Below are 26,546 nucleotides of genomic sequence, written 5' to 3'. Positions count from 1 at the left end.
ATGGCATGGGCTGAGAAAAAGAAGCTAGCCCACAATGGAACTTCAGAGAAGGAGGTTGGTCAGGGAGTAATTGAAGATTCCATCAATAAATTTAGAGATACCAAAGGGAAAGGAAGGAAATGGTTACAAACTTTGCACAGAAATTAGGCAGGAGTGTAAAACAGTTCTCATCTTTCACTATGAGCATGGCTAAATCCTGAGCAGGCTCCATGTCACACAGATACAAAGAACAGGAAAAATAATTTACATTGGGCTGTAATATTGTAAAGGCCATAGAATTTGACAATGGTGGTACAATGGAAGATTTCAAAAATTTGAAGGGTCTGATAGATGAAAGTTAGAAGAATTTTAATACTTTAATGAAATTGGGACATTTGTAATGTAAACAATGATTTCGATGTGAAGACTTGTTAAGACTGCAGTCAAAGAAGTTTACTTCAAAACATCATGCTTTGTGTTTGGGCCATGAAAAGCAAGAAATCATCCAATTTACCCAGGAAGAGAAAAGAAAAAAAGACCTATCTACTAAACATAGGAAAATGTTCTCGAAGATGGGAATGACAATTTTGATCATTAAAATAGGCAGGAATATTCTCAGCAAGCAGTATAACGAGATAACACAATACAGTGTTGTTACTTAACAGTATTTACAGATTTATTGGAAACAATTCATGTAACTTTAACACAGATTAAAAGTGTGAAGCCAACTTTAAGACAATATAATGTAAGCAACATTGATTTATTGCAAGAAAACAAGTTTGAAGACAACAGACGCTTACAAAATGATTCAGTGTAAGAGATGGACCAAACAGAACACTTAGAAGAATATCTTGGAAAGAACATCTTTTAAAATACAGAATTGCTTCAAAATTAAAATGTTATTCTGAAGCTAAACAAGTTAATTCATGCAGCTGGCATTACAAATTGAAATAATATTGAGGCAGAGACAGATACTTGTGACAAAGTTTTAAAAGCTCTGATAATTACTTAAATCTGACAGTTCATAAAACTCTTGAACAGGCTAGATTTAACAGGACAGTGCACTTACAGAGGAATTGGTAGATAATTTCATTAACAACCTCTAAAGATTAGATGAAAGCTGTGACTTTGAAATAAGAGATAAGTAGATATTGAATTTTTTTTGGATTATTAATGAACCTTTGTCAGATTTCTTACAGTTCATGGAAGATTTTACTTTAGAGAAAGCTATTAAAATTATGCTAACTAGAATCCAGGGAAGACTCAGGGATTGATTCTGAGACGAGAACAATGACATATCACAGTAGAGCAACTGGACTTATTCAATTCTTAATGTATGGATATGCTAAAGGGGCAAGTGACTCACCACCATAGACTGTAAGCCAAACAGCAGATATCAAGTGCCTCTGTGAGTGTTGAGGTTAAACAAAGCATCACAGTTACAGGCATAGCAAAAGAATGCAATATTGGTAATTCTGAAACTCATTTCCCGAAGATCTGTAGAAGAAATCTTGGTGATGCCGTAAGCTAAATGCTTGGCCTTAATTAGTGTAGTCAGGCCACTCGAACAAAAATAAAAGCCACAATCAATGATGTAACTTCATTCAAAACAATAAGCAGGCATTCCTCGAGGAAATTACCGCTGCAAATAAATTTAATGATTCAACTGACTCAGGTTGCACAGAACCTATGTCAATGGACATTTTTAAATTTTATAAAAGAATGAGTGTTACTTTTGTCTTAAATATTGATTTTTAAATTTGGATTTTGAAGTGGTGGCATGTCTGTTTTGGCTTATATTAATAATTAACATATCAGTCTTTCTGGAGACTTGATTTTGTTTGCATTGTGTAAGTTTTACAATTGCAGGGAGCAAACATTGAAAGACATTCACCAGTTTTTGGTTTAGAAGAATAATGAGATATGTTTTAGTTATGCAAAACACATAGATTGGAAATCTTTGGGCTTTGATTTACAGAAGACCTGAATGGTGTCAGATGTAGGAATATTTTCTCTTGGAGAAAGGAGTTAGTTCAGGGCAGTTAGAAAATACATGTAACAGTTGTATTCTGTAAATTCCAAACCAGAAGTGTTTGGTGAGAATACTGAGGAGTTATTTATACAAAGAAAGTTTTGACTCAATTGTATAAATAATCAAGGAAGAGGCTATCAAGCTCTCAAGAATGGAATTGAAAGAAACAGTTAATCTAAAATGACACTTAGTAGTAGCAGTGTATACAATTTACAAAATGCACTGCAGGAATTCACCAAAGATCCTCTGACAGCGCCTTCCAAACCCACAACCACTTCCATCTCAAAGGTCAAGGGCAGCAGATCCATGGGAACACCACCATATTCAAGTTTTTCTCCAACCCACTCACCATACTGACTTGGAAATATATCCCTGTCACTACTGTTGCTACAGCAAAAGCCTGGAATCCCCTCCCTAACAGCGTCATGTGTTGACCCAAAGCAGGTGGACTGCAGCGATTCAAGAAGGTAGCCCACTACCATCTTCTCAAGAGCAACAAAGGATGGACAATGAATGCTGGCCAGCCAGTGATGCCCACATCTCATAAATAAACCTACAGTTGGGATAGAGAAGAACATATTATGACATTTTGTTAAGGTAAAGTAAAGGCATTGGCATAGATGGGATTTTGTTTTGCTATGCATTTCAAAAAATTTCAAATTGTGTTGTTTGTTAGTTGTCTGGTTTATTCTATTTTATGGTCAATTCTTTTGAGTATTAAACTTCTATTTTACCGTTAAAACCTAATCTGTATCACTGTGTTGTATATGTTTCAGTGAAAGACCACCAATTAAAAAAATTATTATTCACTACACTAGATTTCAGTCTGGAATCTGATTTATTCAGTAGTAATATACTACACTAGATTTCAGTCTGGAATCTGAGTTATTCAGTAGTAATATCAGCTGGGATCATAATGCAGTGTCCTATCATGTCAGACACTAGGCTGAAGAAACTTATGCTATAGCCTACAAACATGAAAGTAGATAGCCCTGGTGGAATAACTGCTAAAATTAAAGTTATGCTATACATGACACTGTAATACAAGAGCTGAAAGTGTATATGTGGTTCATAAATAGTAATAAAAACAAAGTTGCTGGAAAAGCTCAGCAGGTCTAACAGCATCTGTGAAGGAGAAATCATAAATAGTAATCCTCACTTTTGCAATTACTCTGACAGAAAGAATAGAGGGGAAAGACCACAGAAAGCCACAGCATAGAGGGATTGGGAACGCTCATGCATAAATCGCAAAATGCTAGCATATATGTTCAGAAGATAATAGAGAAGGCAAATGAAATGTTGAACTTTATTTCAAATGAAATTTTGTCTAAAAATAGAGATGTCTTACTGAAATTATACAAATTAAACCACAGTTGGAATGCTGTGGACAGTTTTTGACCCCTTATCTGAGGAAAGATGTATCAGCACTAGAGGCAGCTCAGAAAAGGTTCAGTCTACTGGTACCAGGTATAGAGGAACCATCTTTTGAGGAGACAGTGACAAAATTGAACCTGTATTTATTTGATTATAGAAGAATGAGAGATTACCATGTTGAAGCATGTAAGATTCTTAGGGGATTTGACAGGGTAGATGCAGAAAGGTTGTTTCCCCTTTGGGAGAGATTAGGACCAGATGCCATGATCTCAGAGTAAGAGCTCATCCATTTAAGACAGAAATGAGGAAGAACTTCCTTTCTCAGCATGTAATGAATCTGTGGAATTATTTACCACAGAAGGTTGTAGAGACTAGATCATTAAGTATATTCAAAGCTGAGATAAACAGATTTTTAATCAGCTAGGGAATTAAAGTTTTATTAGAAAAAGGTAGGAGAGTAGAGTTGAGGATTATCAGGTTAACCATGGTCTCTGTGAATGATGGAACAGATTTGATGGGCTGAATGGCTTACTCCAGCCCCTAATTCCTGTGGCAATTTGACCTTCTCTCTACATCCCTTGATCTCCCAAATCTTGTTCAGTCAAACGCCAAAAGGGCTTGCACTCTTGTCAACATCCAACCTGTCTAGGACTACAGAAGCAAATACTTCTGCCTTGTACTCTCACATCTCAGGTGTTTTTGTGAACTCTTAGATCCTTACTTACTCTTCAGGCTATATAACGCTTAGTTCCCTGTCAGCAACTACAGAGGGTATCTGCAGAAAATGTAACACATGATGCCAATGCAGAATCCCGGCAAGTGAGCAGGGGAAAGGTACAATGCTGTTTAAGCCATAGTAAGGGCAACAATAGAACAAACTACTGGGCTGCCGTAAATGAAGTTCCACTGTTTAGGCCGAGCAGGTAGAGTGCTGCAGCACTTGGTACAGAGAGTCTTAAGAAACTTATCTTTTTCCTTGTACTGCAGGCAGGTTCTGCATGGATTCCACAACTGCTCACAACCATTATAACCTCGGCTCTGCCTGTCTTTGTTAAGATGGTTGGATCCCTTGCTGCGGGCCCTCGGAAACAGGACCTTCAATTGTTCCTGACAGCCTGGAGAACCGTACAGAGGCATTGATGAACCGTGAGACTATTCCTCATCTGTAGTCAGACATTTCTCACTTCAGTGTGGGGTGGCGGCGTTAGCAGTTTCCAAAACCTCCTTCAAAAATGAAAATGATTGTCCAGGCTTAAAGGGAATGACTTGTGTGTCTGGGTGCTCTTTAAATTTGACAACCAAACCTCTGATCCGGTGAAGTAAGGGTGGGGACTTGGCATCAATTTCTTGCCTGCTTCTCCTTGACAATGAATAGCTAATTGGCTGATCACATGTGGAATGCAGTGCTGTCTATGAGCAGGAGTGATAAGTACTTTTGGCGACATTGCTGACAACCTCATCGCTACCAGAAAATTCCGCCAGCAATTTCTCTTCTAAGTTTGCTTCACCTACATCAGTAACTTCCCTTGCTGACTTTTGCAAACTGGCAGAATGCAAGGACAGATGAATTATTGTTTTCACTGATTTTGTTATCAACCTTGTTTAACTGAGTTGGAAATTTGGAACTAGGACTCGAGTCCAAAGTTAATCGTGGCAAGACGCCATTATCTGATAAGCAGTTGCTAGTCTCTGTCCAAAACCAAAAGTATAACAGGTGCTAGAAATCTGAAACAAAGACTTGGATTTTCATGATTAAGGAAGGCTGTGTGGAAGGACGAAAATGTGGCACTTAATCCAGAATTCTTTAATTCCCAATTTCATTTCCTGAGTTTCTAATTTTCATCAGGGTCTTCTAAGGGCGTGAGCTAGTTCACTTTATCAGTCAGTATTCTGTGCTGTTGATCTGACCAGTTTCATTGAGAGAGGCATTTCCTAGTCCTCTGTAGTACTTTACAAAAAAAGAGAGTCAGGGAATGCAGACATTGCTGGCTAGGCAAACATTTATTACTCACTCATAGTTGCCCTCGAGAAGGTGGTGGAGAGATGCATTCTTGAACTGCTGCAGTCCATTTGGTGTAGTCAGACACACAGTACTGTGAGGGAAGAAGTTCCAGGTTTTTGACCCAGTGATACCAAAACAATGATATATTTCCAAGTCAGGATGGTGAGTGGCGTGAAGGGGAAGTTGCAGGTCATGGTGTTTCTAAGTACCTGCTGCCCTCGTCCTTCTAAATATAATAGTTGTGTGTTTGAAAGGTATTGTCTAAGGAACCATGATGGATTTCTCCATAACTTGTACGTGGTACGCACTTCTGCTACTGAACATCAGTGGTGGAGGGTGTGAATGTTTGTGGTTGTGGTGCCAAGAAATGGTCTGTTTTGCCCTGTATGGTGTCAACTTTCTTAAATTTGTTGGAGCTGCACCCATTCAGACAGGTGTACTGCGTTGCACTCCTAACTTGCTCTTTGCAGATGGTTCACAGGTATGGTTGAGTCAGGAGGTGAGTTGCTCCCTTCAGGGTTTGAAGCTTCTGTCATGGTTTTGTAGTCGTGGTATTTGTATGGCTAGTCCAGTTCAGTTTCTAGTCAATGGTAAACTCCAAGATGTTGATAGTGGGGTTTTGTGATGGTCATGTCATGTCATGAGATCATGTTTGAATTCTCTCTTGTTGGAGACGTTCATTGCCTGGCACTTGTACGGCCCAAATATTACTTGCCACTTGTCAGCTCATGGTTGGACATTATTCAGGTCTTGCTGTGTTTGAACATGCATTGCTTCAGTATCTGAGGAGTCACGAATAGTGACAAATTCCCAATTCTGACCTTATGATGAAGGGAAGGTGATTGATGATGCAGTTATGAAAACTTTTACAAAGACTTCTTTGACTCATCATTTTTGACTAGTTGTACCCTGTAGTATCATCTCATCGGAAAGAAAATCATTTCCACGAGCTATTATTGCTCATTATTTTTACTTCTAGCCTTTCTAGCCGGTCTTGTCCCATTATACAAAGGGAAAACTTTAGGGAAAACTCTGATCGAGAATACTCCTACAGACTGTCTTTTCCCAATGCGTACTGTAAAGCATGGGGAACTATATTGCAAACCCTCACATAGTCTGAGAAACATTCAGTAACCATTACTGTGTGTTTCCTGTCACTTAGTTTTAAGTTTGTATTTTTTTATATGCTCTGCCGGTCTGAGATTAATATTTCTTCGTCGGAGGCTCACTGATGATGTTACCTAGAATGGTGACGAAACGTCTGAAAACTAACCTTCCAGCTCAGCGAGCAAACTCACATCCATTAATATTTCTTTATCTTGCCTACTACTGACATTACATTAGTTGGTCTATGGTTCCTGCAATATCTTCAATACTTATTTCAAATACAGGAATAGAAACTTAAAAACATAATAAATTACAACAAGACTCAGCCTTTTAGCCCTTTGAATCATAGAACAAAATAATGGCTTATCTTCTATTTCAGTGCCATTTTCCTGCACTGTTTCCGTCTCTTTAAATCTTTAATACTGGAAAATCTATCAATCTTTGAATTTGTTCAATGACTGAGCACCCAAAGCCCTCTCAGCTTGAGAATTTCAAAGATTCATCAGCCTCTGAGGGCAGAAATTTCTTAATGACCTTCTTCACATTTTGAAACCATGTTCTCTGGTTCTAAATCTTCTATAAGACCATAAGACATAGGAGTGGAAGTAAAGCCATTTGGCCCATCAAGTCCACTCCACCATTTAAATCATGGCTGATGGGCATTTCAACTCCACTTCCCTGTATTCTCCCTATAGCCCTTGATTCCTTCTGAGATCAAGAATTTGTCGATCTTTGCCTTGAGTCAGAGGAAACATCCATCCTTCATCTACCCTGTCAGGACATGCAAGAACTTGGTATGATTCAATACGATCCTATCTTATTCTTCTAAACCCCAGAGCATATAGGATCAATTACCTCAATCTTCCTGAAGACATTTCCATCTGCCTCATTATTTAACATATTTCCAACTTTTGTATCATTTACAAACTTTGGAAATGGACCCATCATACACAAATTCATGTGCTTAAATCAATGATCACAATATTAACCCTGGAGAACACTACCTCATCATTCTCTCCAAACAGAAGTACATGTGTGCATCATCATTGCTTAGCATAGGGGATTAGTTAGCTCCATTGGCTGGATGACTAGTATGTGCGCTGATAATGTGGGTTCAAAACCTAACCAACTGCAGTCACCATCTCGGTCCTGTCTTCTTGACGTCATCTTTTGTCTCAAGGGTGGGACCCTCAGGTTAAACTCACCGCCAGTTGACTGTCTCTCTCTGGTGAGAGAATGGGCCCATAGTGACTTTATTGTTTACGTCCTTTCCCTTTTCAATTGATATATCTATTAACCATGATCTATTTAACATCTTATGTAATAACTGCTATCTATTTAATATCTTATGGTTCTACGTTCTGAAGAAGGCTGTAAGTAACAAGGTTTGAAAGGCTTATAAGTCAATAGGCATAGTATCAACTGAACTAAGTCCCTTGACCCTTTCTATTCCTTAACGTAATCATGGCTCAGACATCATTTTACTTCAACACATCCATGCTGGTTGCCCATTACTGATTCCCGCTTGTCCAAGTTAAAATTAATATTTGTCCTTGGTAATGGAGCCTCGAAGTTCCCTCAATGGGGACATTTCACTAATTGTTTGAATCTGGCTGTGTATCCTAATGCCCCCAAAACGTTAATGTTGCATACGTGGAAAATTCTGCCCATGCACACTTTGTGAAACGCCCTGCCAATAAACAATAAGATAATAAATATGAGTGAATGACATCACTGACAGGGATATGCCAGTATGTTTTGCACATGAACTGAGAGCGTGTTGGGGATTTCAGTAGACATTCTCTCAGGGAATACCATTTTACCCCATGTCCATTCCCATTACAGAGTTTGACTCCCCTCCAAATCCAAATAAATCACAAATACCTGTCCAGTTTTCTCCCCTTTTACTTTATGCCATTCGTAAACAATACACAACCCCTCTTTTCTTTTGTCATGCCTACTTTCATTTCTCACCTATATTTTCCTTTGATTTTTATTTGGAATTCTCTGAAAGGTCCACATAACAGAACTAAATCATATATAGCATGAAAAGCATAGAGAAAACTTCCATATTGCACAAATATTACATTAAATTGAAATGTAGTGTGGATGATAAGAGTAACTCAATTATAAACATCATCTCAGAAGCAACAAGTCTATGTAGCGGACCAGTCGGAGAAGTATAAAAATGTTTATGGACTTTGTGGCCAGTTAAGCCAATAATGTAAGAGAATTTTACATGCATGCCATAACCATAACCATAGAAATGTGTACCAGGTAGCTGTTGGCGAGTTTATTTAATAGTCATTATCACAAATAGAGCGAGGGTGCCAGTTCACCAAAAACATGAGTAGTTTCAGTTCACAACCATAATTAAATTGACCAAAATTAAAGTGCCAGCATAATTCATTACTTACAATGATGAAATCCATTAGAACCTGGCAGACACACCCACTCATGGAGCAACTGGTTGTATCTTTTGCGATACAAAAGCGAAATATTATGTTTGCTGGAAATCTGAAATAAATAGATTATGCTACATATTTCCAGCACTTTCTAGATTCTACGCTTTTGCAATACCATTGTCAACTGCATTAATCTCTGAAAAGGAGTACAGCAGTATGAAAATTTCTATGTTTCTCATTATCAACTGTTTCAAAGAAATTTTACAAAAATGTTGTGAAATCAAATCACACAGCAACGGTTTTCTAATCAACCTAATTTAATGTTACAACACACCTATGGAGCAGGTGGGACTTGAATCCAGACTTCTAGGTAAGGACACTACCACCATGCCACAAGAGCTCTCTATCTCACAATACACTATTGGCTACAGAATAAAGATGTCAGCTGCACCATTATTGTGCTCCATTTCAGAACAAACTAAACCGAGGTCCCACTGCCTGCCTGGGTGTACGTAATTGATCCCATGGTGCCATTTCAAGCAACAGCAAGGGATTTACCCTCAGGTTTCCAATCAGTATTTATTCCTTAATTAACATCCTAAAAAGAGGGTATCCAGTCATTGACGGTTTGTTATTTTTAGGTGTTCATTACACATAAAATTGACTGCATTTCCTGCACAACAATGTGCATTGCATTTCAAAAACAAACCATTGGCTGTAAAGAGCGATAATGGGAACTGCAGATGCTGGAGAATCCAAGATAGCAAAGTGTGGAGCTGGATGAACACAGCAGGCCAAGCAGCATCTCAGGAGCACAAAAGCTGAAGGGTCTAGGCCCGAAAAGTCAGCTTTTGTGCTCCTGAGATGCTGCTTGGCCTGCTGTGTTCATTCAGCTTCATACTTTGTTACAATTGGCTGTAAAGCTGCCCTGTGATTATGAATTGTATTATATGAATGCAAATCTTTCTTAATTTTGTGTAACAAATCTAGTTATCTTAACTGCCAATTCAGAATATTCTCTGAACACTTTGGGTAACAATATTTCTTTTCCCTGTCTGAACCCAGACCTCACCTGTGTGTTTTAATCACTCCTGTTACCATGATCCAATACTTGTTCTACTGTATTTTGTTATTCAGAATCTTGAGGATCAAGTGTTTTGTTTACTGACCACTGTTTATTGTCCAAGATTTTCCAATAAAGCTAATTCTAATTCATCATGAGAGATGAAATGTAACAGTTTAATTGCCATGTTTGCTAAATAATATCTTTACCGGTAAGATAATATCTTACTCCCTTGCAATGGTAACTATTGTCTTCTTTCCTGTGCTATGGGGCAACATGGTGGCTCAGTGGTTAGTGCTGCTGCCTCACAGCGCTAGGGGCCCAGGTTTGATTCCAGCCTTGGGTGACTGTGTGTGGAGTTTGTACATTCTCCCTGTGTCTGTGTGGATGTCCCTTTACAGTCCACAGACATGCAGGTTAGGTGAATTGGTCGTACTTAATTACTCTCTGATGAAGGGTCTAGGCCCGAAACGTCAGCTTTTGTGCTCCTGAGATGCTGCTTGGCCTGCTGTGTTCATCCAGCCTCACATTTTGTTGTCTTGGATTCTCCTGCATCTGCAGTTCCCATTATCTCTGATACTTAATTACTTACTGGGATTCTATTCCATGCATATCTCATTCAGAGTACACATTAAGATTCAAAAATATTTGCTAATTTTGGGCATTAAAGTTTTAAAATGGAATAAAAACAACTAATACAAACTTGGATCCATCAAGCTTAAGGCGACATATCGTCAACCTTTGTAAGGTTAACAGTTTGTGAGAGAAAATCTATAAAACCTTATGTAGTTATAAAAGCTGGAGATATAATGCCTTCAGTGCTTGCCAAGAACAAGAGCAGTGTAGGAAAATGTTTTTGTATTTGCATTTAGAGCCAAATTAGTTTTAAAAACTTTCAATATGCCTTGAAAGGTTGTAAAACTCATTTACTTCATCGGTTCAAAGAAGAAACTGTAAATGAGGGATAATTGATCTAATCATTTGAGGATATTTTTACAGAAGGCTCCATCAAGATGGAGATGGATAGACATTAGGAAGGCTTTCTATTTTTATTTAAACCTGGATTTCTTTTATCTGTACTTAAGAGCTTGTCTGTTTTGCAGGTCACTGAGAGAAAATAGCTAAAGTAAATTATAATTAGATCAAATTTTACTCTGCTGTTAGCAGAGGAAAACACAAACTTCGTCATTAACTGTTTGGACAGTGGATGAGGTTACTTTCAGTTTGAATTATGTGAGGGACACAAAAAAACAGGGGGATTGAAGGAGCAAAACCTGGCCTTCTCTTGGTAAGTAACACAGGGCAAATGATTGAAATGTTAGTGGGGCATCACTTTTGTGCCAGTGATCATAATTCCATTAGTTTTAAAATAGTTATGGAAAAGAATAAGCCTTGTATAAAAGTTAAATATCTTAATTGGAGTAAGGCAAATTTTGATGTTTTGAGACAGGAACTTTCAAAGTTGATTAAAGTAGGAGTAAAGGGATGTTTGGCAAGTCGGAGGCTTTCAAAAGTGAGATAAAAAGAGTTCAGAAGCATTATGTACCGGTTAGAGTGAAAGGTAAGGCTGGTAAGAGTAGGGAACACTGGATGAATAAAGATGCTGAAGCTCTGGTCAAGAATAAGAAGGAGTTGTGTATTAGGTATAGACAATGGGGATCAAGTGAATCTCTTGAAGAGTACAAGAGGTGTAGGTGCATTCTTAAGAGGTAAATCAAATGGACAAAAAGGAAATTATGAGATAGCATTGGCAGATAAGGTTAAGAATAATCCAAAGAATTCTACAAGTACAGTAAGGGCAAAAAGCAACTAAGGAGAGAAAAGGAGATCAACAAAATTGCCTATGTTTGGAACCACACGAGATAGGAGAGATAGTAAATGAATGTTTCACGTAAGTGTTTTTACTGTGGAGAAAAGTGGAGGCTAGGGATACCTCAGGGGAATCGACAGCAATGTCTTAAAAAAGTCTACGTTACAGAGGGGGAAGTGTTGGAGGTCTGAAGAAAACATAAAGGTGGATAAACCTCCAGGATCTGATCAGGTATATCCCAGAATGTTGTAGGAAGTTAGGGAAGAAATAGCAGGGCTCCTAACAGAGATATTTCTATTACCTACAACCACAAGTAAGATGCTGGAGGAGTGGAGGGTGGCTAATGTTATGACTTTATTTAAGAAAAGATGTAAGGAGAAGCCCGGGTACTACAGACCTGTGAGTCTGACATCAGTAGTGGATATAACGTTGGAGAGGATTCTGAGAGATAGGATTTAAATGCATTTGGAGACGCAAGGACTGATGAGAGATCGTCAGCGTGGCTTTATGTGTGGGAAATCATATCTCTCAAACTTGAGTGAATTTTTGAGGATGTAACCGAAAATATTGATGAGGACAGAGCAGTAGATGGATTTTAGTAAAGTCTTTGTTAAATTTCCACATGGTAGGCAGATTAGTAAAGTTAAATCACATGGTATTCAGGGAGAGTTTGTCAATTTGATACAAAATTGGTAGGAGATAGAAGGTCACAATCGGGATTGTTTTTCCAACTGGAGACCTGTGGCCAGTGGCATTCTGCAGGGATCGGTACTGGGTCCACTTTTGTTTATCATTTATATAAACAATTTGGATGAGAATTTAAGAGGCATGGTCAGTAAGTTTGTGGATGACATTAAAATTGTTGGCATAGTCAACAGTGAAGAAGGTTTTCTAAAATTACAAAGGGATCTTGAATAATTGGGTTGAGGGGTGGCAGGTGGAGTTTAATTTGAATAAATGCAATGTAGTTCATTTTGGTAAAATGAACAAGGTCATGACTTATAGAGTTAATGGTTGGACCTGGGTCGAGCTGTCAAACAGAGAGACCTAGGGTTTCAGTTCATTGTTCTTTGACATTTGCTTCACAGATAGACAGGGTGATAAAGAAGGTGTTTAGCATGCTTGCTTTCATTGCTCGGACCATCTAGTACAGGAGTTGAGACATTATGTTGAAGTTGTACAGGACATTGGTTAGGCCACGTTTGGAGTAAAGTGTACAGTTCCAGTTGCCCTGTGATAGGAAGGATATTATTAAATTGGAGAAGGTTCAGAAAGCTTTACGAGGATGTTGCTGGAACTGGAGGGTTTAAGTTATAAGGAGAGGATGGATAGGTTGAGAGTTTTTTTCATTGGAGCATAAGAGTCTGAAAGGTGACCATAAGGAGGTTTATAAAACTGTGAGAAGCATAGATAAGCTGAGTAGCAAAGATCATTTCCCTAGGGTGGGGGAATTTAAAACTGGAGGGCATATTTTTAAGGTCAGAGGTGAAAGATTTAGAAGGGATCTGAGGGGCAACATTTTCACACTAATAGTGGTTTGTATGTGGAATGAGCTGCCAGAGGAAGTATTAGATGCAAGCACGGTTACAATATTTAAAAGATATTTGAGCAGGTACACAAAAAGAGGTTAAAATTGTATCAGTGATAATGGGAACTGCAGATGCTGGAGAATCCAAGATAATAAAGTGTGGAGCTGGATGAACACAGCAGGCCCAGCAGCATCTCAGGAGCACAAAAGCTGACGTTTCGGGCCTAGACCCTTCATCAGAGAGGGGGATGGGGAGAGGGGACTGGAATAAACAGGGAGAGAGGGGGAGGCGGACCGAAGATGCAGAGAAAAGAAGATAGGTGGAGAGGAGAGTATAGGTGGGGAGGTAGGGAGGGGATAGGTCAGTCCAGGGAAGATGGACAGGTCAAGGAGGTGGGATGAGGTTAGTAGGTAGGAAATGGAGGTGCGGGTTGATGTGGGAAGAAGGGATGGGTGAGAGGAAGACCAGGTTAGGGAGGCAGAGACAGGCTGGGCTGGTTTTGGGATGCAGTGGGGGGAGGGGATGAGCTGGGCTGGTTGTGTGATGCAGTGGGGGGAGGGGACGAACTGGGCTGGTTTTGGGATGCGGTGGGGGAAGGGGAGATTTTGAAGCTAGTGAAGTCCACATTGATACCATTGGGCTGCAGGGTTCCCAAGCGGAATATGAGTTGCTGTTCCTGCAACCCCAATGTAGAGGAAGCCACACCGGATACAATGGATACAGTACATTCGGGAAACCAAGCGGAGGCTTGGGAACCGCTTTGCAGAACACCTCTGCTCGGTTCGCAATAAACAACTGCACCTCCAAGTCGCAAACCATTTTAACTCCCCCTCCCATTCTTTAGATGACATGTCCATCATGGGCCTCCTGCAGTGCCACAATGATGCCACCCGAAGGTTGCAGCAAGATTTCCAATGTGCAACTAAATATGAGATGCACTTGGAATTTTATTAAAGTTTAAGCTAACAAAACTTCAACAAATATCTTTATTGTACTTATTGAAATACAATCGCGGTGTTATCAATTTCTAAAACTTTTCTGCAGAGGTAAGATTTATCCCCGAATGATTCGGTCCGCCTCCCCTTCTCTCCCTATTTATTCCAGAACCCTCGCCCCAACTCCCTCTCTGATGAAGGGTCGAGGCCTGAAATGTCAGCTTTTGTGCTCCTGAGATGCTGCTTGGCCTGCTGTGTTCATCCAGCTTCACACTTTATTATCTTACATAAAAAGAGGGTTTAGAGGGATATGGGCAAATTGTGGGCAAGTGGGACCAGTTTAGTTTGAGAAACTTGGTTGGCATAGACTAGTTAGATCAAAGGATCCCTTTCCTTGTGGTACGACTCAATGATTCTATCAAGAATAATATTTTACCTATAAAAATAGCTGGAGTTGAGGAGAGTTCTCTAGATAACTGTGCTGTACTTATGAATGGACCCTACAGAAGTATAAACTTTAAGGCTGACTTATCATGTAAGGTAAATCTTGGGGAAGTAAGAAGCAAACGTAAGACAATAATGTCCATAGTTATCAACCATATTGTAAGTCGTGCTTGTTTTGTTAAAGTTTCTCGTGCGATGATGCTTGTTTTCTTTGAAATAGAAGTTCAATCTTGTGGCTTAGTTGTATTTGTTAAAACAAGGTGTGCAGGTTTCTTTTTAAATGTATATAAAATGATTGCAACAAGGTCAGGGGCTTTCAGCCAGATTTCCAATATGCAACTAAATATGAGATGCACTTGGAATTTTATTAAAGCTTAAGCTAACAAAACTTCAACAAATATCTTTATTGTACTTATTGAAATACAATCGCGGTGTTATCAACTTCTAAAACTTTTCCGCAGAGGGAAGAATTATCCCTGAATGATTGGCAATTGTTATCTAAAGTTAGGTTAATAACATTAAGGAAAAAATGGTGAAGTTAGATTTAGAAGCAGTTGCTAAAAATGGCAGAAATGATTGAGACAAAGCACTGCAAATGGAACTGAAGAAGGAAGTACTCATATTTCTTTTTATAATTCTTGCTAATTAAATTAATTCTCTCTAAATTATGGACATAGGAACTGGTGAAGGCTACTCAGCCCATTGTATCTGCTCTGCCATTTAATATGATAATGGCTGATCAAACACTTCAATGCCTTTTTTCCACATTATCCCCATAAACTTTTATGCCACTTATTAATCAAAAATGCATTAACCTCTAGTTAAATATACTCAAAGACTGAGCTTCCACTGCCCTCTCTGGTAGATATTTCCGAAGAATCACCAGCCTCCTGAGTAGAAGAAAAGCTTTGATCTGGGATCTAAATGCCAACACACTTATTTTTCAATTATGCCCATTCATCTACACTGCCTAACCAGGGTCAACATCTTACTGGCATCTATCCTGCCCATCCTTTAAAATATTTTGAAAATATCAATTAAATCGCTTCTCATTGTTTGAAACTCTCTCTTCTTAGGACAATCTTACCATGACAATAACATGTCTGTGAACATTCATTGCACTCCCTCTATAGCAATAATAATTTTATTGAGATAAGGAGATTAAAACTGTACATAGTATTCCAGGTGTAGTCTTGAAAATGATTTTGAACTAGCTCACATATTCCTGCTTAACTTTGTATCAGCTGCAAATTTGGAAGTATTTCACTTGATCCCCACTTTCAAATAATTTATATATTTTGTGAACATTTGGATCCCAAGTATTGATCCTTGCAGTACTTCATTAGTCACAGTTTGCTAATGCATGGATGACCCAACCTCAAATGGGGGACACTATCAATAGTCCTCTGAAAACCTAAATATACAATATCTATCAACTTTCCTTTATTAATTCTGTTAATAACATCCTCAAAAAACTCCAACAAGTTTTTAAAACATGATTTTCCACCCACAAATCTATATTGACTATCCACAATAGGATAATTCTTATTCAAGTAGCCATTTATCACATTCTTTAGTTTGATAGATTCTTGCTTTTTCTATGCTGTTGATGGGTTTAAAGATCCCTGATTTTCTTTTGTTCCTTTCTTAAATATTGAGGTAAATATTTGCAATTTTTCAATCTGTAAGAATCATTCAGAATCTATGGAATTTTGAAAGATGATTACCAATACAATTTCAAGACCCACCTTTTCCTCCAACACTCTGGCATGTCGACTATCAGCTCTCAAGGAATAATTAATTTCAGCCTGATTCACTTTTCCAGCCTTCATGCTGATACTAATTTCCTTCAATTCCTCATTCTCCCTTGTTATTTGGGTCTCTATTTGTGGAAGATTTCTTGTCTCTTCCTTATGAAAACAGCCACAAAGTAATTATTAGGTTTCTGTAGAACATACCATTTTCTACAACATTCAACATCATTGTATTCCTTAGCAATTTATTCCATCACTTGTGGTGATGAACTGTCTGCAACTAAATCAGATTGATCGCAGTGTTGTTATTATATCAGATCATGTGTTAAAGTTCAACCCATGGATTGACGCTATCAACTCTGCCTGAACTCATTAGGTGCTGACATTTTCATTTATGTCTTTTTTGTCTTGAGGCTTAACTATTCCCAATACATTCTACTTTCTGTAAATTTGAGATTTGCCAAAATTCCAAAACTTGTACCTTAACTTGCACCAAGTCTTGTTCAATCATCACTCTGTGTTCACTCACCTAAATTGGGTCTCATTTAACAATGCTTCAGTTCTAGAATTCATAATTTTTCTGTCAATTTCCATCAAAACTTGGCTGTCACTGCCTTTGTGATCACCTCCAGTCACAGAACCTTCTGAGGGATCTGTGCTCCTCCAATTCTGGTCCTTTGCATATTCCCAATTTTCATTGCTGTGCCATGACTGAGCTTTCAGTTATAAAGTTGTTGAATTTCCGCCCTAAATCGTTCCATCTTTTTCCTCATTGTAAGACATCCATAAAATCATTTTTTCATCAATATTTTTCTCATGTTCCTTACTATTGAAATATATGTGTAAGTGTTAAACTTTATTTTTTAATGCTTCTTCAAAATGTCACAGTACATTTTAACAGTACTTTATAGATTTGCATTATTACTGTAACTCTTGGTTTATCTTTCATCTTATTTTTAAAGAGGTGTGTAACCTTCATAATTCTCCAGTGCTGTGCATCAAATCCAAAGAGGATTGAAAGATTGCTGTTGCATTTTCCGCTATTTGGAATATTGCTTTCCTCAGTTATCCTGGGTCTCATTTAAGTTTGAGAGATTAAAACATTGTTAACACCTCATTTCTATTTTTTTTCCCTACCTAAATTCACTAATCACTCATTCTCTTTTGCACTATTAACTTCATCCTCTTGTGAAGACCAATGCAAAATATTCACTCAGTGTAACAATCAGTGTATCCTGGTGCCACCCAAAGGAAGTTTAATTATTCTTTCATTCACAGCCTCATCGCTGCTTGGACCATCCTTTTCCTTTGATATATGTTCCTTGACATAACTTTTAACCTCTAATACTAACTGCTATTCATGGGGTTGCAGCTTTGGAATTCATATCTTTTCTCCAGACATGTATACAGTAAATTATATCTGAATTGTCTTCAACTTGAAGGCCAGCAGTTGCTTATTTATGGTTTTTACAATCTAGCTGTAAAAGCACATTTTTCAAATCATTCAAATCAGTTTTGCTTTCTATATAAACACATACAGCATGTTTTAACAAACTTACGCACATAATTCTCACCAAAAGATCCACTGAAGACCCAGTATGTTTCAACAGGGGTCAAGCAAGGCTGTGTCATGACTCCAAAGTTGTTCTCCATCTTCCTTGCCAAAACACTCCATCTCATATCCATTGAATTTCCAAATGGCTTGGAACTAATATACAGAATAGGCAGGACTCTGTATCAAGACTGATAGTCAAGATATTCTTCTACTTTCTCCTTTCTTTTACCTTTTATAAGTTTGAAATGGTAACTCATTGTTTATTGATCACTTTTCCTTTTAAAAACCCTATGCTGTTTTCCCCTCCTTCTTTGACAAATCCTTTAATTTGTTTCTATTGTTGGTCTGTGTCTTTTCCAGCTAGTGCCTTGTTTACTTCATTTAGAAGTTCTTTGTTCATATCTTTCAGCCTTTTTGGTTCGGTTTTCTGCAAATTCTTCTTCAGGCAAAATTTTGCTTTTTCGCAAGATCATGATCTGCATTGGCTCCTGGTCAAGCTTTTGAGTTTTTAACATTAAGGCCAGTTCTTTGACACATCATTGTATCATCCAGTTGAAATCTTAATTTATTGCCAAATGTTTTCCATGTATTCCTTTTTCTTTTATGTTGCTTAAATCATATGTTTGTCATTGTGAGTCCTGATATTTGGCAAACAAAAATTTGGTCAGTTTGGCTTCATTCACTTCACGTTTTACATGATTGATCTTATTTGTCTTTTTCTTCTCAAAAATACATTTTCAATATTCCATAATAATGTCCAGTCTTATTAGGTTTTCAATTTTATCTTACATTTAGTCATCTTCCTCTGGATATTAGCATGTTCATGTATATACCTGAATGTTTGCAATGTCCACTGATTATCCATCAATCCATTCTAATCACATTTTTCTTCATTCTCATATTTGCCACTTCCTCTGTCTAAGAATACAGCTACTCCACAATTCCTTTCATTTTACTCATGTGAGTAAAACTTTCACATAAACCCAGGGTGTTTCATTTTTCCTTTTCATTTTTCTTGTTTTCTCTAGCTTTCCTCTCTTGTTTGTTGTCTAAATAGTCCACATTTTCTGTTTTTTGTTACTGACAGTTTTGTATATTTGAGGATTTCACTGGATGGCACTCTGTGAGGTCTGACTCTCTCCTTTGCAAAGCACAACAGCATCTCCCTATTGATAGGGACTTCCACCTACATCTGATGGTACCTATTTATACCACCCTGAGACTTTGCTTTAGCTGTTTTCAGGGTGGGTTTGCCATTACCTACCAGGCTGGTGACCATTTACCTGCCAACAACTTAAACTCTACTATTGTGGCAGTTGGTACTGGGCTATGATATCACCAGCAGATCCCACACAATGTGCCTGAGAAAGATATTTATTTATCAGTAGAATGGCCAGGGGACTTCATCCAGATAATAATGACCATGCCACTAAAGAAGCCAAAGGCATGCTGATGATCTGATTTTTGGACTAGTTGCATTAACTGGATTAAACTCTTGGCAGCAATGAGATCCAAAGTCACTGGTGCAATCCCAAGACTGGTCAATGCACCTTGCTGGTCGCAAGGTGTATGCATCATTTGTTTCATTTTAAGAAATGGCAGTGCAGTGCTAATCTCGCGGGTCTAATAATTCAGAAACTCCAGTTACTGTTCTGGGAACATGGGTTTAAATTCCACCGTGACAACAGTAGAATTGAAATTCAATAAATATCAGTTGTGAACACTAAGCAGACTTTTTCCTACTTTGTAATTGGTTGGGAAGTTACCTCAGAGTATCACGTGCAGTAATCAGTTACTGCTGTCAAGATGTGCTCCTATGTACTTCTTTTCAGTTGCTTGTCTGTTCATCATATTGATTTTTGATGGTTTACTGGCTCCCTATCTGATTTTTGTGTGTGGTTCAGCTAAGTGGAAGGTTAGCTCTGTTGACTGGATGGTTGCTGTGTAGTTCAGAACACCAATAGTGTGGGATCAACTCCTCTTATCCAGAGGAGGTGGACATTGGACAGGCAACTACATTCTGCCCCAAGAGTGGAAGGCAATGAAAATCCAGCAGTAACAAGAAAGAATTACCAAGGAAACAGCAGAGATGAAGCAGTATGCCAAGACCTTGAACAGAACACTCACACCAACATTAAATACACAATGATAGCAATGGGAAAGGCCATATTTTACAAGACAAGTCAATGACTAATTGAAAAGTGAATAAGTAAGAAACAATTTGCAAGAAGCTTGATTTCAAGTGTTTTCCATGGATGTGGAGTCATGGACATTTTGGGAAGAGAACAACCCAATAAATAATTGGGAGGTACGGATTTGGAGGACAATGGCATTTATCAGCTGGATTGGAAAAATGACAGTGCTGTGGAGTGTGAATGAACAAAGGCATTAGTTGAACATAACCGAGAAAGGTAGAAAGTCTGGCTAGGATTCGTCTTGAGGCCGTCAACTTGAAAAATACATTACTAAGGGAAGACGCCAAGGCAAATGAGAAAGGTAAGGAAGAGTATATTTAAGCTGCATGGAATGAAAATTGACCAAAGTGATAGGCAAATGAAAAGGTTGGCAATAGGCTAGAGAGACATGGAGAAGATTATGAATCCAGGACTTGCCTTCCGAAGAGTGAATATAATACGATTAATTAAGATCAACACCATATGTAACCGAGTCCAAGAAATTAATTATATTCAATCACTTTTGGTTATCTGAACCGGCTGTTTATTCCAATTATTTGTTTTGGATTCATTGTTCTCGGTGTTGTTTGTTCAGTGGGTGAAGGTAATTTGAGGAATTGCACAACTGGGGTCGCAGGAGAACTCTCTCGTTATAAAATAGAATTTTCTTGCTTTGGAGACTACACCAGAATCACTTCTCGTTCATCACTGGCATACGGAAGAGCCCCGGTCCAACAGTCAAACTCCAAGGAATTTCCAAGGAACAACGTTAAAGCAACTTCTCTATTAGTAAAACAAGATGCTGCAATCGGAAATCATATTGAAGATAAAACACGTTTACTACCCTTTTCTCACAGCCGTTGGTATTCCAGGTAAATCATACTAAGCGCTTACTGTTGATTTCGACTAGTTTTACTGCCTTTTTTGAGTGCTGCTTACTACGTTTGAAAGAGCACCGATTTCATTAGTTCCCCGTTTCTGAGGAGAGAGCTTCAGGAACAGTAGCCACTCGTCGCGGCTTATTAATACTCAATCGATGCTGATTGGGGCAGCGGGAACAGCCTTGCCAAGGTGCGCAGTAGAACCCGAAATGCGTTTCAAAGAGTTCTTAGATTATTAAGATATGGAACGTCTTTTGAGAAATGTGTCATGTGGGAGAATTGCCCCTCACCCCAAAATACGAAAGCGGTGTAAAATGCTTGGTAAAATTCTTCAACTGCTGGTCATCGAGTAAAACGTTCACATTGTAAGCTCACATTTCTCCTAAAATCCGTTACCATAACAATTTCCCCACCATTGTAAGTACAAAGTATATATGGGAGATGGTACTGTAACAGATCCTTTGTATTAACATTATCTTCCTATTCAATTTATCACCATTTAATTCCCATTTGATAGATTGTGTAGTGATGGGAGCATCTGCTGCTGTGATCTGCACCGTAATCATTCCAGCGCATTTGGAGTATTAGGTATGGTGTTGTACGTTTGGTACTGAATCTCTTCCAAGAAAATAAAATTACCACATGCGAACGGAAGCTACATTTTCGTAACATCTCTAAACATTGACACGGCGGCATTTTTTTTAACAAAATTAAAGTTGCTGGAAAAGCTCAGCAGGTCTGGCAGCATCTGTGAAGGAAAAAAAAGTTAACGTTTCGTGTCCGGTTACCCTTCCTCAGAACCGACGAGTAGGGTCTGAGGAAGTGTAACCGGACCTGAAACGTTTCCTTTTTCTGTCCTTCACAGATGCTGCCAGACCTGCTGAGCTTTTCCAGCAACTTTAATTTTGTTCCTGATTCACAGCGTCCACAGTTCTTTTGTTTTCTATTAATTTGTTAACCACGTGTTATGAATAGTTGGTGTGCATTTATTTGTAAAGTAATTTATTACTTTTTGGACTGGTTAATACAGAGGGTGCGGTATTCTATCTGCTAGTGATCTTGGTAAACGCTGTGCAGCTGCGAAATGACAGAAAAAGGTGGCAAATGCATTTAAAGGTCGTAGTCCAAAAAAACCAAAAGAAATCAAATTAAAATCATGTTCAAAAGAAGCAGATACTTTGTACTGTAAAGTATTATGACTAGATTTGTAAAACAATTAACCAAATGATAAAATACTTCCTTATTCCCCGTTTGAGGTTGTCATAGATCGGACCAGAATATCCCGTCCATCTCGAATGCTCTACATTTAACACTTCTCTATTATATCGGGCTATGCAACAATAAGGGAATTACTAACAGAATATAATTAAAATATTCATTCATGAATACTTTTAAGTAATGAATTTCTGACAACAATGTGTTAGTAAGGAAATCATTCTTTGCGATCTGTCCATATTAACGCTGGTCTCTGACACTCGCTCTCGCTGCTCCACCGCCTCAACCTATCGTTCGTCTTGCAGATCATCTATTCCAGGATCTCTAGCCATTTCGTGTTTCAACTTGTCCTTTCACCTCAGCTACTCTGGACAGCATTCACTGCCTCCTCATCAAAATAGCCCCAAAGATCCTCCGTTACATGTCGCCCGTTCCTTTCTCACTTTTGCGATGTTCCGAATTTCATTGGAGACATCATCTTCTCAGCCGCAGTACTTTCATAAGCGCCTTCAAATTCTCACGTGCATCATATAACATTACCTATTTCACATCTCCTTTATGTGGTCCAAAGCATACCCTCTGTCCATTCCACATCCTATACTTCACAAGGCTCTCTGAATCCAGTAACATTGTTGCTGCACATGAGACCATTAGACCATAAGATATAGGGGCAAAATTAAGTCATTTGGCCCATTCATTCCACTGAGGAATCCAGTCATGGAATTATGGCTGATATGTTTCTTAACACCATTATCCTATTTTCTCCCTGTAACCTTTCATTCCCCAACCAAGAGCCTATCTACCTCTGTCTTAAATACACTCAAATGACTTGGTTCCACAGCCTTCTGTGGTGATGACTTTCACAGATTCACCACCCTTTGGCTGAAGAAATTCCTCCTTATTTCAGTTTTAAAAGGTCACCTCTTCACTTTGAAGCCGTGCCCTCAGGTCCTAGTCTCTCTGCTAGTGGAAACATCTTCTTCATGTCCACTGTATCCAGATCTCTCAGTATTCCATAAGTTTCAATGAGATACCTCTTCCCCTGCGCACCCCCTGCAATCTTTCTAAACCCTAGGTACAGACCCACAATCTTCAACTGCTCCTCATATGACAAGTCCATTACTCTCATAAACCTCCTCTGGACACCTCCAAAGGCAGCATATCCTTCCCTGCATATGGGGCTTAAACTGCTAACCATATAGCAAATTTGGTCTGACTAGAGCTTTATACAGCCTCATCAATATATCTGAGCTCTTGTAGTGTAGTCCTCTCAAAATGAATGCTAACATTACATTTGCCTTCCTAAATGCCAACTGAACCTGCATATTAACCTTAAGAGAATCCTGAAACCAGACTGCTAAGCAACTTTGTGGTTCAGATTTCCAAAGACTTTCCCCATTTAGAAAATAATCTATGGCTCTATTTTTCCCACCAAAGTGCACAACCTTACACTTTCTCATATCGTATTCCATCTGCCACTTCTTTGTGCACTCTCATAGCTTGTTCAAGTCCTTCTGCAGCCTCCCTTCCATTTCAACACTATCTATTTCTGTTATCTAAAAGTCTAGCAACAACACCTTTATTCAGATTATTAATGAATAATATGAATATGTATAAAGTGAATATTTGTGGCCAACTAACATAGCACAATAAAGTAAGCGTTGTGTTTTGTGAATTGCCTTAAAATAAGCCTGCAGTTGGGAGTGTAGTTGGTAATTTTTTCCTGTCCTTTGCTAACAGTTAACTTTCTGACAATTATGGTCCTGTCGGGGGGAAAATGCGGCCTTTTCGAAATGTGTCTCTTGCTATCTGGTGGGCATGGCGGTGGCAGATCTACTGGTCATTATCATTGATGTGATGTTAAATAAGATTATGGCGTCTAATTTTCCACTGACTTTCCTTCACATCACACCCATTTGTGCTTTCAGACGCACAATTCTTCAATCAACAACAGATGCTTCTGTTTGGTTAACAGTCACATTTACCTTTGATCGTTTTATCGCTATTTGTTGTCAGAACATAAAAAGTAAATACTGCACTGTAAAAACAGCAGCGACTGTTGTGGGGACAGTAAGTGTCCTGAGCTGTTTGAACAACGTACCTTGGTATTTTACATTTGAATCTCAATATACAATTAACAGTGTTCCTTGGCTTTGTTCCAGAAAATCCATTTATTATACTTCTCCCATGTGGATAGTATTTGCTTGGTTTGATGTTATATTAACCCCTTGTGCCCCATTCTTTCTGATTCTTCTGCTTAATGCTGCCACGGTCAGACATATTTTAATGACCAATAGAGTCCGCAGAGGACTTATGGGCCACAACAAAGCAGCCGATGAGAGTGATCCAGAGTTGGAGCACCGCCGGAAGTCCATTATATTACTGCTCAGTATATCGGGAACATTTATCTTGTTGTGGATGTTGCATGTTCTACTCTTCTTGTATACTCGGATTACAAGCCATTACAGTGCAAGCCAGAATGACCCTCTATACATAGCGCAACAGACTGGGCCCATGTTACTACTCTTGAGTTGCTGCACAAACACAGGCATTTATGCAATTACTCAGGCTAAATTCAGGGAACAGCTCAAGAATGTGGTGAAATATCCACTCAAACTAATTCTTAAATTGTTTAAATAAAACTAGTTTGTGTGTTATCAAATCTGATAATAAAATCCTGCCAGATATTCTATGGTTACATTTTATCCTTCTTGCAGCAACTATCTCATCACACCACGAAGTCAGGAAAAAAAATACTTAATGCTTTTTTAAGAAACCGAAAATAATTGTCATCCTCCAGTGAAAGTAATTTTCAACCAGTTCCTCCAATGTAACATTGCTCAGAGGAAAGAGATATATTGCCTAGTCTGTTCTTGAAAGGTATTCCATTTCATCTTGAATAGACCATCCCTGCAAACAATCCCACTGTCCCAAAAGAACTCATTTACTTTACCAAATCACTGCTGCACCACCCCCCATGATAGCTGCTTTCTTCCAAAACAACTATTATTAATTCTGAGATAGTAGGAACTGCAGATGCTGGAGAATCTGCTATTTTCTGATGAAGGATCTAGGCCCGAAACGTCAGCTTTCCTGTTCCTCTGATGCTGCTTGGCCTGCTGTGTTCAACCAACTCTACACCTTGTTATCTATTATTAAGTCTGCCTCTCCAAGCAAACCCTTCCTTCCCAAACCATTGTTTAGCCTACGCAAGGCACCAGTCAGACCACAGGTGGAATACTGTGAACAGTTTCTGACCCGTTATCAAAGGAAGTATGTACTGACATGGGAGAAAATCCAGAGAAGGTTCACTGGGCTGATACCAGCTATGGAGGGACAGTCTTATGAGGAAAAGTTGAGTAGTTTGGACCTGTATTCATGGGAATATAGAAGAATGAGAGGAAGCCTTATTGAAGCAGACAAGATGCTTAGGGAACTTGACAGAACCAGAGGACACAGTTTAAAAATAAGAGGTAGGCCATTTAGAACAGAGTTGAGGAGAAACTTCTTCACCCGGAGAGTGGTGGATATATGGAATGCTGTGCCCCAGAAGGCAGTGGAGGCCAAGTCTCTGGATAGTTTCAAGAAAGAGATAGATAGAGCTCTTAAAGATAGTGGAATCAAGGGTTACGGGGATAAGGCAGGAACAGGATACTGATTGTGGATGATCAGCCATGATCATACTGAATGGTGGTGCTGGCTCGAAGGGACGAATGGCCTACTCCTGCACCTATTGTCTATTGACATGGGAAAATGCAGATGCGTTGTTTCCCCCTGTTGGAGAGTCCTTTTGAGCTTGTTCCACTGTTCAATAAGGTAATGGTTGGTTCCATTCAAGATATCTGCACTAATACTCTCCCAAAACAATCAACCTCTTTCCTCACAGACCAATTAATGTCTACCACCTGCTTCCTCCAAGACAGGGCCATTTATAATAAATCAAGTCAACCCCTGCAAGACAGCCTGTCCCTGCATGATCAATTAGCATGCAGTCCAGCCAGGAGAATCACTCCCTCACATGCTAATACATTGCCTGTTCCTCCGAATAACAGCTGGACTTTTAACTTACCATCCTATCAAAAATGGCATCAGGGAATGCGTAGTTAGTCTGTCCGATTTTACAATTGAAGATCAAGGAGAAATTTGAACTGATATCTCAAACTATGGGGCACATGCCACTGAATGACCTTTAGCTTAACTCCTGCATTGCAATGATGCTCCATCACCTTTCCACTGTTCTCATTCCTTCTTGCTACAGTGAGTTCCCATTTCTTACCCAATCTCTTT

General features: G+C 38.8%; 1 protein-coding gene across 1 annotated transcript; it reads left to right on the top strand.

The window, feature by feature from the left end:
* Window positions 1-24,151, top strand: LOC132207334 (uncharacterized). The gene is made up of 5 exons (XM_059642629.1): window positions 1-54; window positions 3,349-3,571; window positions 20,759-21,035; window positions 21,562-21,632; window positions 24,000-24,151. The coding sequence occupies exons 1-5, from the start codon at window positions 1-3 to the stop codon at window positions 24,110-24,112; spliced, it is 738 nt and encodes a 245-aa protein (XP_059498612.1). The 3' UTR covers window positions 24,113-24,151.
* The last annotated feature ends 2,395 nt before the right edge of the window (window positions 24,152-26,546 follow it).

This window comes from Stegostoma tigrinum, chromosome 3, assembly GCF_030684315.1.
Source record: "Stegostoma tigrinum isolate sSteTig4 chromosome 3, sSteTig4.hap1, whole genome shotgun sequence".
NCBI classification, from domain to species: domain Eukaryota; kingdom Metazoa; phylum Chordata; class Chondrichthyes; order Orectolobiformes; family Stegostomatidae; genus Stegostoma; species Stegostoma tigrinum.
This window is presented reverse-complemented; position numbering and strand designations above follow the sequence as displayed.

Excerpts from the sequence above, each read along its gene's own strand:
- LOC132207334 (XM_059642629.1), top strand. The coding sequence starts at position 1 with ATGGCATGGGCTGAGAAAAAGAAGCTAGCCCACAATGGAACTTCAGAG. Across the intron at positions 3,572-20,758 it reads AGATTACCATGTTGAAGCAT|TGGGTGAAGGTAATTTGAGG; the intron begins GTAAGATTCTTA and ends TTGTTTGTTCAG. Across the intron at positions 21,036-21,561 it reads CACAGCCGTTGGTATTCCAG|ATTGTGTAGTGATGGGAGCA; the intron begins GTAAATCATACT and ends CCCATTTGATAG.